This window comes from Camelus bactrianus, chromosome 32 (assembly GCF_048773025.1).
Source record: "Camelus bactrianus isolate YW-2024 breed Bactrian camel chromosome 32, ASM4877302v1, whole genome shotgun sequence".
NCBI lineage: Eukaryota > Metazoa > Chordata > Mammalia > Artiodactyla > Camelidae > Camelus > Camelus bactrianus.
In genome coordinates, this window is record NC_133570.1 from 7,910,257 (window position 1) to 7,922,598 (window position 12,342).

Here is a 12,342-nt window from a genome sequence, read left to right on the forward strand (position 1 = left end):
TTTCCATACTTTAGAGTAGTATTTTTATTATAAGGCAATAATAACAAAATGTCTATACAACATAATTATAGTCATCTAAGCACTCAAATGTCCTAGACTCAGTGCTTACCATGTGTCAGAAATTCTGCATGCTGGGTATGGAAAATGTGGAATGGAATAGTTCTTATCCTCCCAAAGCTTATCATCTGGGTGAGATTAGACACTTAACTACAAATTGAGTAAATGCCATGGGATCCCACAGGAAAAAGCAACTTACACAAAGTAAAGGATTCTCAACGGAAGTGTCATCTAGTCTAAAGTGTGAAAGATGTTGGGGGGTTTGGAAAAGGGAGTAATACTCCAAGCAAAAGAAACAGCATGTTTAAAGACCCAAAGGAAAGGGAGAAGATGGTCCCATTATGAAACAGAAAAGTACCAGTGACTGGACCAAGAGTGGGCACAGATGCACGAATAAGTCAAGAAATGACAAACTCACCCAAGAGGAACGAGATAACAAAGGAACTTGAAGGCTATGTTAAGGACTCTAGCTTTTAATTCTCAGGATAATGAGAAGTCACTAAAGAATTTTAAGCAGTTATAGTACTGAGAAAATTTACTAGTTCATAAAGATGAGCACAGCAGTTTTGTGGAAAATGAACTGAAGGGAGCCAAGTAAGGGTGCAGAGAAACCGTTACGGAGGCTGGACTAAAATGGAGACTTGGCCTTGAGAAGTGGTAGGTTGGAAAGTCTGAAGTAGGGGGATTCAGAGAAAGACCTGACTAGACATGTTAGTCTGTTAGACCTCTAATCCATAAAGTAAAGGAAACCACAAAACAGAAGTACCAACAAGAAGAGCAGAAGACAAAGACATTAGTGAAATAAGTGATGGGTTTTTTTTTTTAAGTTTGCAGACCAGAAGAAATCAATGCTACTGCTGCCTGAAGACTTTAGATGCACTACTCCACAGAAGAAAGAAAAGGAGAGCTGAAAGAAATGGCGAGAGAAGGAAAAGGGCAGCAAGTAGAAGGAGCCAAGGTGGAAATGAGAACAAACCCAAGCAGCAGCCATGGGCAGTGAGAACCAGCTGAAGAGCAACTGTACAGCAGAAGGGGCTGCAAGGTTGAAGGGAGCTGAACTATCTCCTCAGCCTTAGGAAGGACAGACCAAGGTCAAAGTCTCACTACTGAGGTCTTTGGTATCCTGGCAAACGGCATTACATACCTCAGGGCTTCTCAAGCTTCACTGCATCACCAATGTAGTTACAGTCTTCAAACAGTTGAAGACAAGAAGTGATAGCGACATTTATTTGGACTCAGTAGGAATGTAGGTCATAGTATAGGTACTTAATGTTTACTAAAGGCTGTTCACGTAACAGACAAGTGTGTACTGCATAAAACTTCAAGTACTTATCACAAGGGTCTTCGAGAGAGGCAAAAATGAGGCTTTCGGTGTTGTTAGTCATATAATGGGAAACATACCTAATAGTACTCACTATAGTACTCGGTGCTTTAACTTATTTACTAACTCATTCATTTAGCCATTATTGTAACAGCTCTATTTGATGTACATACTACTAGGACAATCTTACAAATGAGAAAAAATAAGGCACAATTGATGCTTTTAAGCATTCTGCTATACTTATCTGCAGTATACTAAACCTAAAAGAAAACTGAGACTATCCTTATTTTTTTTAATTGAATCATTTTTTTCCTTTTTGGGGGATACAATTCACATAAAACATTTTATTAGTTTCAGCTGTACAACACAGGGATTCAGTATACGTATGTACTGTGAAGTGATCACAATGTCTAGTTAATAGCCATTATCACACACTTATAAATTTTTCTTCTTATGGTGGGAACTGTTAAAATCTGCTCTCTTAGCAACTTTCAAATATACAATATAGTATTACTGACTAGAGCCACCATGCAGTACACTACTTCCCCATGACTGACTGACTTTAAAATGGAAGTTTGTACCTTGTGACCACCGTCACCCATTTTGCTTCCACACCTTACTCCCCGACCCGTCCCCTGCCACCTCTGGCAACCGCCAACCTGTCTCTGTAAGTTCAGGGTTTTTTTTGTTTTTAAGATTCCACATATAAGTGAGATCAGATGATATATTTGAATTTCTCTGAGTTACTTCACTTAGCATAATGCCCTCAAAGGTCATCCATGTTGTTGAAAATGGCAGGATTCCCTTCTTTTTTTTTATGGCTGAACAGTAATTCCACCACCATGTGTGTGTGGGCACACACACGTGCATACACATGCAGGTATCTTTTTGAGTTAGTGTTTTCGTTTCCTTTGGATAAATACCCAGAAGTGGAACTGATGGATCATATGATAGTTCTACTTTTAATTTTCTGAGGAAACTCCATACTGTTCTCCACAGTGGCCATACCAATTTATCCACCAATAGTGCCCAAGGGTTCCTTTTCTTCACACCCTGACCAGCACTTGTTCTTTGTTCTTCTTCTTCTTTTTAATAACAGCCATTCTAATAGGTGTGAAATATTTCATTGTGGTTTTAACTTGCATTTCTTCAATACTTAGTGACAGTGAGCTCCTTTTCATGGACCTGTTGGCAATCTTGTGTCTTCTTTGGAAAACAGTCTGCTCAGATCCTGTGCGCACAATCTTGGGTCTTCTTTGCAAAACAGTCTGTTCAGATCCTGTGCGCACTTTAAAATTAGATTGTATTTTTGCTATTTAGTTGTATAACTACTTTCTATACTTTGGATATTAACCCCTTAAGAAATACACGACTTGCAAACGAGAGGGTGTGGAGAAAAGGGAACCTTCTTACACTGTTGATGGGAATATAATTTGGTGCAGCCACTATGTAGAACAGTATAGAGATTCCCTAAAAAACTAAAAATAGAGTTACCATATGATCCAGCAATTCCACTCCTGGGCATATATCCAGAGAAAATGCCAATTCAAAAAGAAACATGCAGGGGGAGGGAAAGAGCTCAGTGGTAGAGTGCATGTTTAGCATGCACAAGGTCCTGGGTTTAAATCCCAGTACTTTCATTAAAACAAAAACTAAAAAGAAGCACGCCCCTCAATGTTCACAGCAGCACTACCTGCAATAGCCAAGGCATGGAAGAACCTAAATGTCCATCAACAGATGACTAGATAAAGAAGTCGTGGTGTGTACACACACACACACACACACACACACACAGGAATACTACCCAGCCATAAAAAAGAATGAAATAATGCCATTTTGTAGCAACATGGATGGACCTGGAGATAATCATACTGAGTGAAGTAAGTCAGACAAAGACAAATACCACATATCACTTATATATGAAATCTAAAAAAAAAAAAAAATGACAGAAATGAACTTATTTACAAAACAGAAACAGACTCACAGATATAGAAAACAAAGGGTTTTGGTTCTGGTTACCAAAGGGGAAAGGGGGGGCAGGGGTAAACCAGGAGTTTGGGACTAGCAGAAACAAACTACTATATAAAAAACAGATAAACAACAAGATCCTGCTGTATAGCACAGGGGACTATATTCAATAGTTTACAATAACCTATAATGAAAAAGAATATATATACATATAACTAAATCACCATGCTATACACTAGAAATTAATACAACATTATAAATCAACTATACTTCAATTTTAAAAATTAAAAAAATAAAAATGAGAAAAGAAACAAAAAACAAAGACATGATTTGCAAATATTTTCTCCATTTGGTAGTTTAATTTTGTCAATGGTTTTCCTTTGTTGCACAGAAGCCTTTTAGTTTGATGTAATGATTATTTTTAAAATTTATTTATTTGTTTGTTTGTTAGGGGGAGCTAATTAGGTTTGTTTTTTATTTATTTTCTTAATAGAGGTACTGAGGATTGAACCTAGGACCTCATGCCTGCTAGGCATGCACTCTACCACTGAGCTATATCCTCCGCTCTGGTTGTTTATTTTTGTTTTTGTTGCCTTTGCTTCTGGTGTAAAATCAGTCAAGGAGCTTACTGCCTAAGTTTTCTTCTAGGAATTTTTTGGTTTCAGATCTTACTTTCATGTCTTTAATCCATTTTTCGTTGATTTTTGTATATGGTTTAATAAGATAGTAGTGCGGTTTCATTCTTTTGAACGTGGTTGTTCAGTTTTCCAACACCATTTATGAAGAGACTGTCCTTCCCCTACTGTATATTCTTAGCTCCTTTGTCATAAACTGACCATATACATGTAGGTTCACTTCTGGGCTACCCACTCTGTTTCACTGATCTGTGTGTCCATTTTTATGCCATACTGTTTGACTACTGTATTTTTAATACCATTTGAAATCAGAGAGCCTGATATCTCCAGCTTTGTTCTTCTTTCTGAAGATTGCTTTGGCTATTTGGCGTCTTTGTGTGGTTCCATACAAACTTTAGGAATGTTTGCTCTATTTCTGTGAAAAATGCCATTGGAATTTTGATAGGATTGCACTGAATCTGTAGATTGCTTTGGGTAGAATGGACATTTTATGGGAAAACTGAAATTCTTATGTGACTCACAGAATAAGGAACTACTGACTGCCAGTACAACTTCGGCTCATCTGTATTTTGGTAGTAAAAATTAATACTTATTGAGTATACAATGTGTGTCATGCACTATATTAAAAACTTTATATGCAGTACCTCATTAATTCTCACAAGAACCTATGAAGTAGGTTCTACAATTATCCCATTTGGACTTGGAAGTAGATTAACGTGTGCCTCAATATCTTACAGAGGGCAAGATTTAAACCCAGATCATCTACCTACCTCCAAAATCCACACCATTAACCTGTAATCAATCAAATTATCAGCAATTTTTACACAAATAAGGCTATTAGCACCCTGCACATAGCTGTATTAGATCCTGCCGATAGCCCTCAAGGGAAAAACAAACAAAAAACCCCCAAAAACCAAAAACCACAGGGTACTACTATTTTTGCCTGAGCAAAGGACCAGAGATTTTTGTGAACCTACATAGTTCAAGGCCATATGCACGTCATGAGGGTAGCTCTGTAGATTCAGTCATTCAACAGTGCAGTACGCACTATGCATTAGCTACTTACTGTCCAAAGCATAGCCAGAGGATGAAACACACAAGTGGTCAGTCCTATCTTTTACTAGCCATGTTACTCTGGGCAGATTATTTCAACTTGTCTGCCTCAGTTTCCTAATATACAAACTGGGGATAATAATAGAGTGTCTGATACACAGGAAATGCTCAATAAATGTAAATTCAAAACATTATTTTATCTGAAGAGAATTATAAAGTCCATCCTCAAATATTTTTTAAAAACAATTTCTTTGATTTCTGGTATTCACTTACAGACCAGAAAGTTACTCATAAGAGAATATTACATTTGATTTTTTGGCCCTCCCCACCAAATATTAACACTAGAAGCCCCAGAGAGATCTAATGCTACAACTACCTGAATTTAAGAGTCAAGTACTGGGGAGGGAATAGCTCAGTGGCAGAGTGTGTACCTAGCATGCACAAGGCCCTGTATTCAATCCCCAGTACCTCCATTAGATAAATAAATAAAAACCTAATTACTTCCCCTGTCAACAACAACAAAAAGTCAAGTTTAAAGAAGGTTTTCAGAAAGTTGTGAACTGATAATATGAGAGCCAAAATGAGGACTATATTAAATGAGGAAATTATAAGCTTCTTAAAATATACTAACACTAACTGAGACAGTATGGGACTGGTATAAAGGATAGACACACATAGATCTATGGAGGAAAACAGAGAGTCCAGTAATAAACTCACATTTGTGGTCAAATGATTTTCAACAAAGGTGCAGAGACAATTTCAATTCAAGGTCTTTCTTTTCAACAGATGGTGCTGGGATAGGTGATATCCACACGCAAAAGACTGAATTTAGACCCCTATCTAATGTTATATTAAAAAAAAATTTATCAAAATGGACCAAAGCCCTAATTCAAACTCTTAGAAGAAAATAAGAATAATCTTTACGACTATGGATTAGACAATGATTTCTTACATATGACACCAAAAGCACAAGGAATAAAAGGAAAAATAGACTGGACTTCACCAAAACTAAAAAATTTTGTGCTTCAAGAATCAACACCAAGGAAGTGAAAAGATAACCCACAGAATGGAAGAAAAAAAATTACAAACCACACATCTGATGCAAGACTTGTACAGAGAATAAAAGTGGTCTGTCTGTACAGTGGAATATAATTCATCTATAAAAAGGAATGAAGTACTGACACATGCTGCAACATGGACAAACCCTGGGAACATGGTGCTAAGTGAAAAAAGCCACTCATAAAAGATATGCATAGTGTATTCCGGTAAATATTATGCAAAAGAATGAAATAGTCATCCATGAAATGAAACAGTCTTAAGATAGAGAAATGATATCACAGAAAGATGTCTATCATAATACATTTGTACACGAGTATAAATCAGCAATTCTCTCAAAACACTATGGTCTAGCACATCTTCTACTTTCCACATCAAATAATCAATGCCTTGGCCTTGCTCTATCGTCACCAAATAAAGTAATAAATGAACATCAAATAATAACTCAAGTTTGGTAACAACCAACATCAGAATTACACTCTCATCCATTTAATATCTGTATTGTTCCCATCAAATCTCATGATTAGTTACCCTACTTAAAGCATAGGCAAAAACAACTTTAAGAATGTTTAGATTTTTCGCACATAGTTCCATGTTTCTGGTTGTATATAGAATGCATTTTTTAAAATGGATGATATAAAAATTCTCAGTAATGTTTAAAATTTATTTTTTAAATTCTAATTCATTAGTCAATATAATACTTACCCTAAAATCATTCTTAAATTTCTTTAAATCATCAATTTGTTTTCTATGTTCAGAAACAATTGGTGATATACCTGTAAAATTAAGAAGTGTTAGATACAGATTTCTTTCTTTTTTTGAATTGAGGTATAGTCAGTTCACAATAGTGTGTCAATTTCTGGTGTACAGCACAATGCTTCAGTCACACATGAATATACATATAGTACAGATTTATTTCTAATCTTTAACTTAAAGTTCTTTTAGAATGAGATGTTAGAAATGAAAATAAACTGTATCATCAAAGTAGTAAAAATTTCAATATATTAACTACAGATTTTGACATTTTGTCAAAATTAGACATCTATATATGCAAAATACTAAGAAAAAGTGTTGTACAAAAATACTCTGCTTTAGTCATGAGATTAGACACACCCCTTCCTAATTCTATAGTTATACCTAAAGACTTTTCAAAACTCTAACCTTTACTTTCAGCTTTTGAGAAGCTAGGCGATGTCTCATTGGGCTTCATATTTTCTTTATTCCCTGAAGGAGAGTTCTGCCTCTGATCATGAAGCCTGGAATCTTTAGCTAGAAAATATTTGACAAAAATGCAAAATTAGGAGGGGAGGGTATAGCTCAAGTGGTAGAGTGCATGCTTAGTTATGCATGAGGTGCTGGGTTCAATTCCCAGTACTTCCTCTAAGAACAAGTAAGTAAGTAAACCTAATTACCTCCCCACACCAAAAAAAAAAAAAAAAAAAAAAAAAGCAGTCAGGATAGAAGCTATAAAAGTAAAATGGGAAAATATTCAACAATTTTGATCCTATGTTTTTGAAAAAGAACATTTTCATTTAAATAGAGGATTTCCTACTTTGCAGACATGAGAGACCAATAATTTTATTTATAAGATTAATATAAATACTATGTAAACCCTCTTAACAGATGTTCAAGAACATATGAAATTACTAGTATTAAATTAATTTACATAAAATTTCAAACGTGCCCTCAAATTCATATCAATACAGCCATTTTTCATATACTGTTAAACCTCTACAACTCAACTTCACAAAGGACATTACGGATCTGGAAGCTCTTTCTTACATACCCTCAATAGATGGGGTAACAGCTCTGTTGGATGCAGGACTGGCAGGCGTAGGAGATGCAGCTGGAACAGGCATAGCAACAGCTTCAGTTGGAATAATACCAGCCTGGGGAGAAGCAAGAACTGGCCCACTAGGAGTATTTCCAATACTATTCTGTCTGGGAGACCTGGGTCTGTGTGTTTTAGGGGATAATCTTGGAACTACAAGAAAGAGAAAAGTCATCCATTACATTCTCAGCTCAAATGTCACTTCCTTAAAAAGGTTCCTCTGAAGACCTAGGCAAAACAGTTCTATCTGATCTCCTCCCAGCTACTCTTTATCCTGTCATCCTGTTTTCTTTTCTGAAGTCTTAGGAATAGTGGTGATGACAGAATACAAATATTTGAAGAATGAAAGCAATTAACTAATACTTAAGTATAACAGTGGTTTCCCTCCTAACTAAATACATTAATTCTAAAAGGCAGTATTTTTGGGGGGATAGGGAGATTACATTTATTTGTTTAAAATGGAGGTACTGGGGATTAAACCCACTGAGCTATATCCACCCCACTCGGCAGTATTTTAAAATGAAGTTAGAAACTGGATTTCTAAGGCAGGATAAATGTCACTCACATTTTAGGATAAGAGTAACACCATTCTCTACTAAAAAGTGAGACTCTTTCTTTAAAATAGGTGGTGTGGGGGTGAGGGAAGCCCTAAGAAGTAGGCTTACTCGTTCCTCCTTCAAATATAAACTCAAATACCTTTTATCAATTTGCAGCCAGTATTACATGCTCTTTCTTACATCAAAATCTACTCTGCAGTAACTGAAGAAATTAGAAACTCAATTTAGCCCAAAGGGGAAGATAATCCAAGCAGGGTTTCATAATTCACATGACTTTCAAAATACGTATCTAATAGGTTTCATGTTTCACTATATACCTATTCAGATTCAAAGATTAGAGAAAATGGTCCAACTGGCTTCACTTTAGTGGTTCTTCACTTTAAGTCCCAAGCATCATGCAAGGAAGTTATTTCAATAATTGCCATTTTTCTCATTAGTGTAAAGAGCAAACCTACAACATCGTTCTATGTGTATTTCTACCAACTGTGCTTTTACCCTTTCACATCTATAATCATGTCGTTACTTTCAAAATTCATTTCCAGATCACCTGAGTAATGTCAAATAATGAATGGTACACTGAAGAAATAAAGATCTTGGAAATTCTTTTTTTTTTGTTAATTGAATTATTTCCTTGTAACTGTAGATCAAAGAAGAGAATAGAAAGTTCAAAGGAACTTACAATAAAATTATACCTATGTGAAACTGAACAGAGTATATCAACTAAAAACATTTAACAGATTTGGGTATTTTTTGTTTATTTAAGCTTGAAGATCTTCTTTCTTTTAAAGTTCTATGCATCGATTAAGATAGATTATGACCAAAACAACAGTCATTGCATGCTCTAACTGTATAGTTATCATGAAAGCAGAATATTAAGTAGCAAAAGCAGTCTTAACCTAATTGCAAGATCATGTCAAAACACATTTTTAACACTTTCACATCTGCCATCAGCACATTCTTCAGGCTAACCATAGATTAAACTTGGGCCCTCATGAGTGTTCATTATTTCTTAAAAGGGAAATAATTAAAAGGGTCACGAATTAGTGTCATATACAGATGTTGCAGAAACATACAGCATCGTAAGCCCAAAATAAATGTTGTGGAATGAAGCAATGAACAAAGTTGCTAAGAAGACAGGAAACACGATCCCTCCAAATATTGTTATTATGTACTGTATTTGCCTTCCATTTGAGTTACAAAACTACAAAGTATATTCGTATTTATAAACTTCATATGAATCTCATCACAAGTCCACAAAGTAGACTAGGCAAAAATTACTCATTGAGAAAACTGAAATTCAGAATGATCACATGATTTCCTCTAACAAATGGTGAATAAGTGGTAGAGCCTAGAATAAAAACACAGGTGTTGCAATTCTTGGTTACACCACTATTTTTCATATATACACTTAGACTTCCTTAAACAAAGCTCAAGCTCAGTCCTTTTTACATCTAAAACCAAAAATGAACACGGTCATTATGCTCCAAGCCAAGTGTTACCTACCCCCACTGACCACTGATGACCATGTGCCTCCCGCGGGACTGGTCCTTGCTGCTGGAGGAGTAGCTGCTTCACTTGGTGGGGTATGGGATACAAATTCTAGCCCACTGGAAATGGAACCCCTCCCAGCAGAAACTCTGTGATTTCGAGGGTGTCGCTGGGCTTTTGGGGACATCCTTGGAGGCCCTAAGAAAGGAACAGTGAACATCACATAAATGCCACAATGTCCACCAGTATTACTTTTTTGCTAAACACATACACCCCATTCTCTTCTCCCCCCAACACCCCTCTCTCTCATTTCTTCTCAATTAAAAAAAAACAAACACCATACATACTTTGGCCGTACTCTTTCAGAACTATTTTGTGGAATGCCATAAAATTTTATACATAAATTTTATTTTATTTTCCTTTACTTTTAAAGAAAAGGAGGGATGAAGTTGGTGGTAAGAAATCAAACAATAAGATGTCATAACTTTAAAGATTTTAGCAATCTGTTTAATTTATATTCATTATTTGTAGGCATACAAAAATCAATATAATAAAATGTTAATAAAAGTTATAACTACATGATGAAATAATTTTATTTTACCATATACGTTTAGCTTTTTCCTGCAAATTTTCTACAGTATATTACTTCTAAAATTAGAAAATACTTTTTTAAAACAAAAAACTATTAATCCCAATACACCTTTGCTCTATTGAATATATGCACATACCCTTCTTAAATTTCTCCAAAATCTTAGTTTATCTACCTCTTCTGCCATAATGATCAATTTTACAATCCATGTCTTAAAACAATCCTCACCTGTAAGCAATTTCTTATACTTCACAGGCTGTGAGCTGGAAATACTACTGTTAAGGCATGACTTCTAAGACTAGAATAACTGACATCCGGGGAAGAAATTTGCATTATATGAATTGTCAAAATTCGGCAACAATTCTGTCACCCCATTAGTGACTTCTATTTCTAAAGAAGTCTACACTGCATTCAAACAAAACTGTCAGGTGAAAACAGTAGACAGAATGGCTCTTAACAGAGAAGCCTGACAGTGCTAACACTCAGCAAAACTCATCCTTAATGTCAAAGCCAAGTCTCCTCACCCTCACCTTGCTGCCAAACTCTTTGGAATGTCAAATTAATTTGTGTCCTCAGTAGGAATTCAATCATGGACACAATCTTAAAAAGAACGTTAATGTGACATATTATAGTTCTAAACTGGAGATACAATTTGTACTGAAGAATGAATTTATAGTAAAGTATAAATTAATATTTATATACATTTTTTACATCCCTTTATAGGAAAAGATCAAGACAGCTGGCATAGTTCAATAAAATCTAAGTCTAACTTTAAAATTTTAATTCTTTTTTGGCAATACATAAAATACTTACTGAAATAAAATATTCTCTCTATATTAAATACAGAAAATCACTATATTTAATAGTTATATTTTGAAGTTCACATTTAAAAAATGGTTCAGTGTCACCTAACTACATGACTAGAAAACATTTTAATTCAAATTAGTTTAAAAGAAAATTGAATAACATAGTATCCCTGAATGTGCATTAAGGTATACTGTATACTTCTGATGTGAATCCTTACATCTTACTGTGGCAAAGAAGTTTACACTCACCAACGAGTCCTGTCTTATCTAACACATTCTCACAATGTGTACATCACTTATGCAAAGAGTGCAATAAATACAGCCACAGAATTTAACTTTTCATGTAGTGGCTACCATTACAGGCACTTCTGAGAAAGGAAGTCACCTTGAAAATCAGTGTAATGTGCTGTTCAAGGTTAGCCGCTTTAGTCAAGATCTCATGACCTCCCTGCCTGGATGGCAACAATTTATCAAAAATGGTCAAAAGAGTTTCCCCCAGGAAAGCACCTCATGCCAGAAAACTGTATTAGTCTCAACATAAGCAGTATCAACTGCAATTTCAATGAAAAAAAATCGATTAAAATTTTTACATACCACATACTCTAAAATAACATCTAAAGCCATTATTAATCAGAAAACAGATTTTAATTTATGCACTGAATTTAAATTGTGACTGTCCTATAACACATCCATGTATTTGATATGTAGCAATGGTGGATTTAAAATCAAATACTGAATGAGAATTTACAGGATTTTATTATTCTTTTTTTTGATAAGGGTGAAAAAAAACCCCAAACAAAAACCCTAAAGATTAATACATGACTTTTATTAACAATTTTATCTTAGATCAAGGACTTCTTTCACATTAAAGACTTTCACTATAAAATATTGCAAAGCTAAAGTTTTAATTTCCCAAGCACAAAAATCAAACTCTGTATTGTATTCTAAGGGTACACACAAAAGGACAGCTATATGCAATGT

At 35.0% G+C, this 12,342-nt stretch overlaps 1 protein-coding gene across 11 annotated transcripts in view; it reads right to left on the reverse strand.

The window, feature by feature from the left end:
- Positions 1-12,342, reverse strand: part of ATXN2 (ataxin 2) — a 99,549-nt gene that overhangs the window by 26,494 nt on the left and 60,713 nt on the right. For 10 of the 11 annotated variants that reach the window (XM_074356504.1, XM_074356500.1, XM_074356501.1 and 7 more), the window contains 4 exons: positions 9,982-10,164; positions 7,877-8,074; positions 7,252-7,359; positions 6,796-6,866 (listed from right to left, as the gene is read on the reverse strand). In XM_074356504.1, coding sequence (XP_074212605.1) covers positions 6,796-6,866; positions 7,252-7,359; positions 7,877-8,074; positions 9,982-10,164 — 560 coding nt within the window. The remainder of the gene's footprint in view (positions 1-6,795; positions 6,867-7,251; positions 7,360-7,876; positions 8,075-9,981; positions 10,165-12,342) is intronic. The other variant, XM_074356502.1, reaches the window with a different exon arrangement.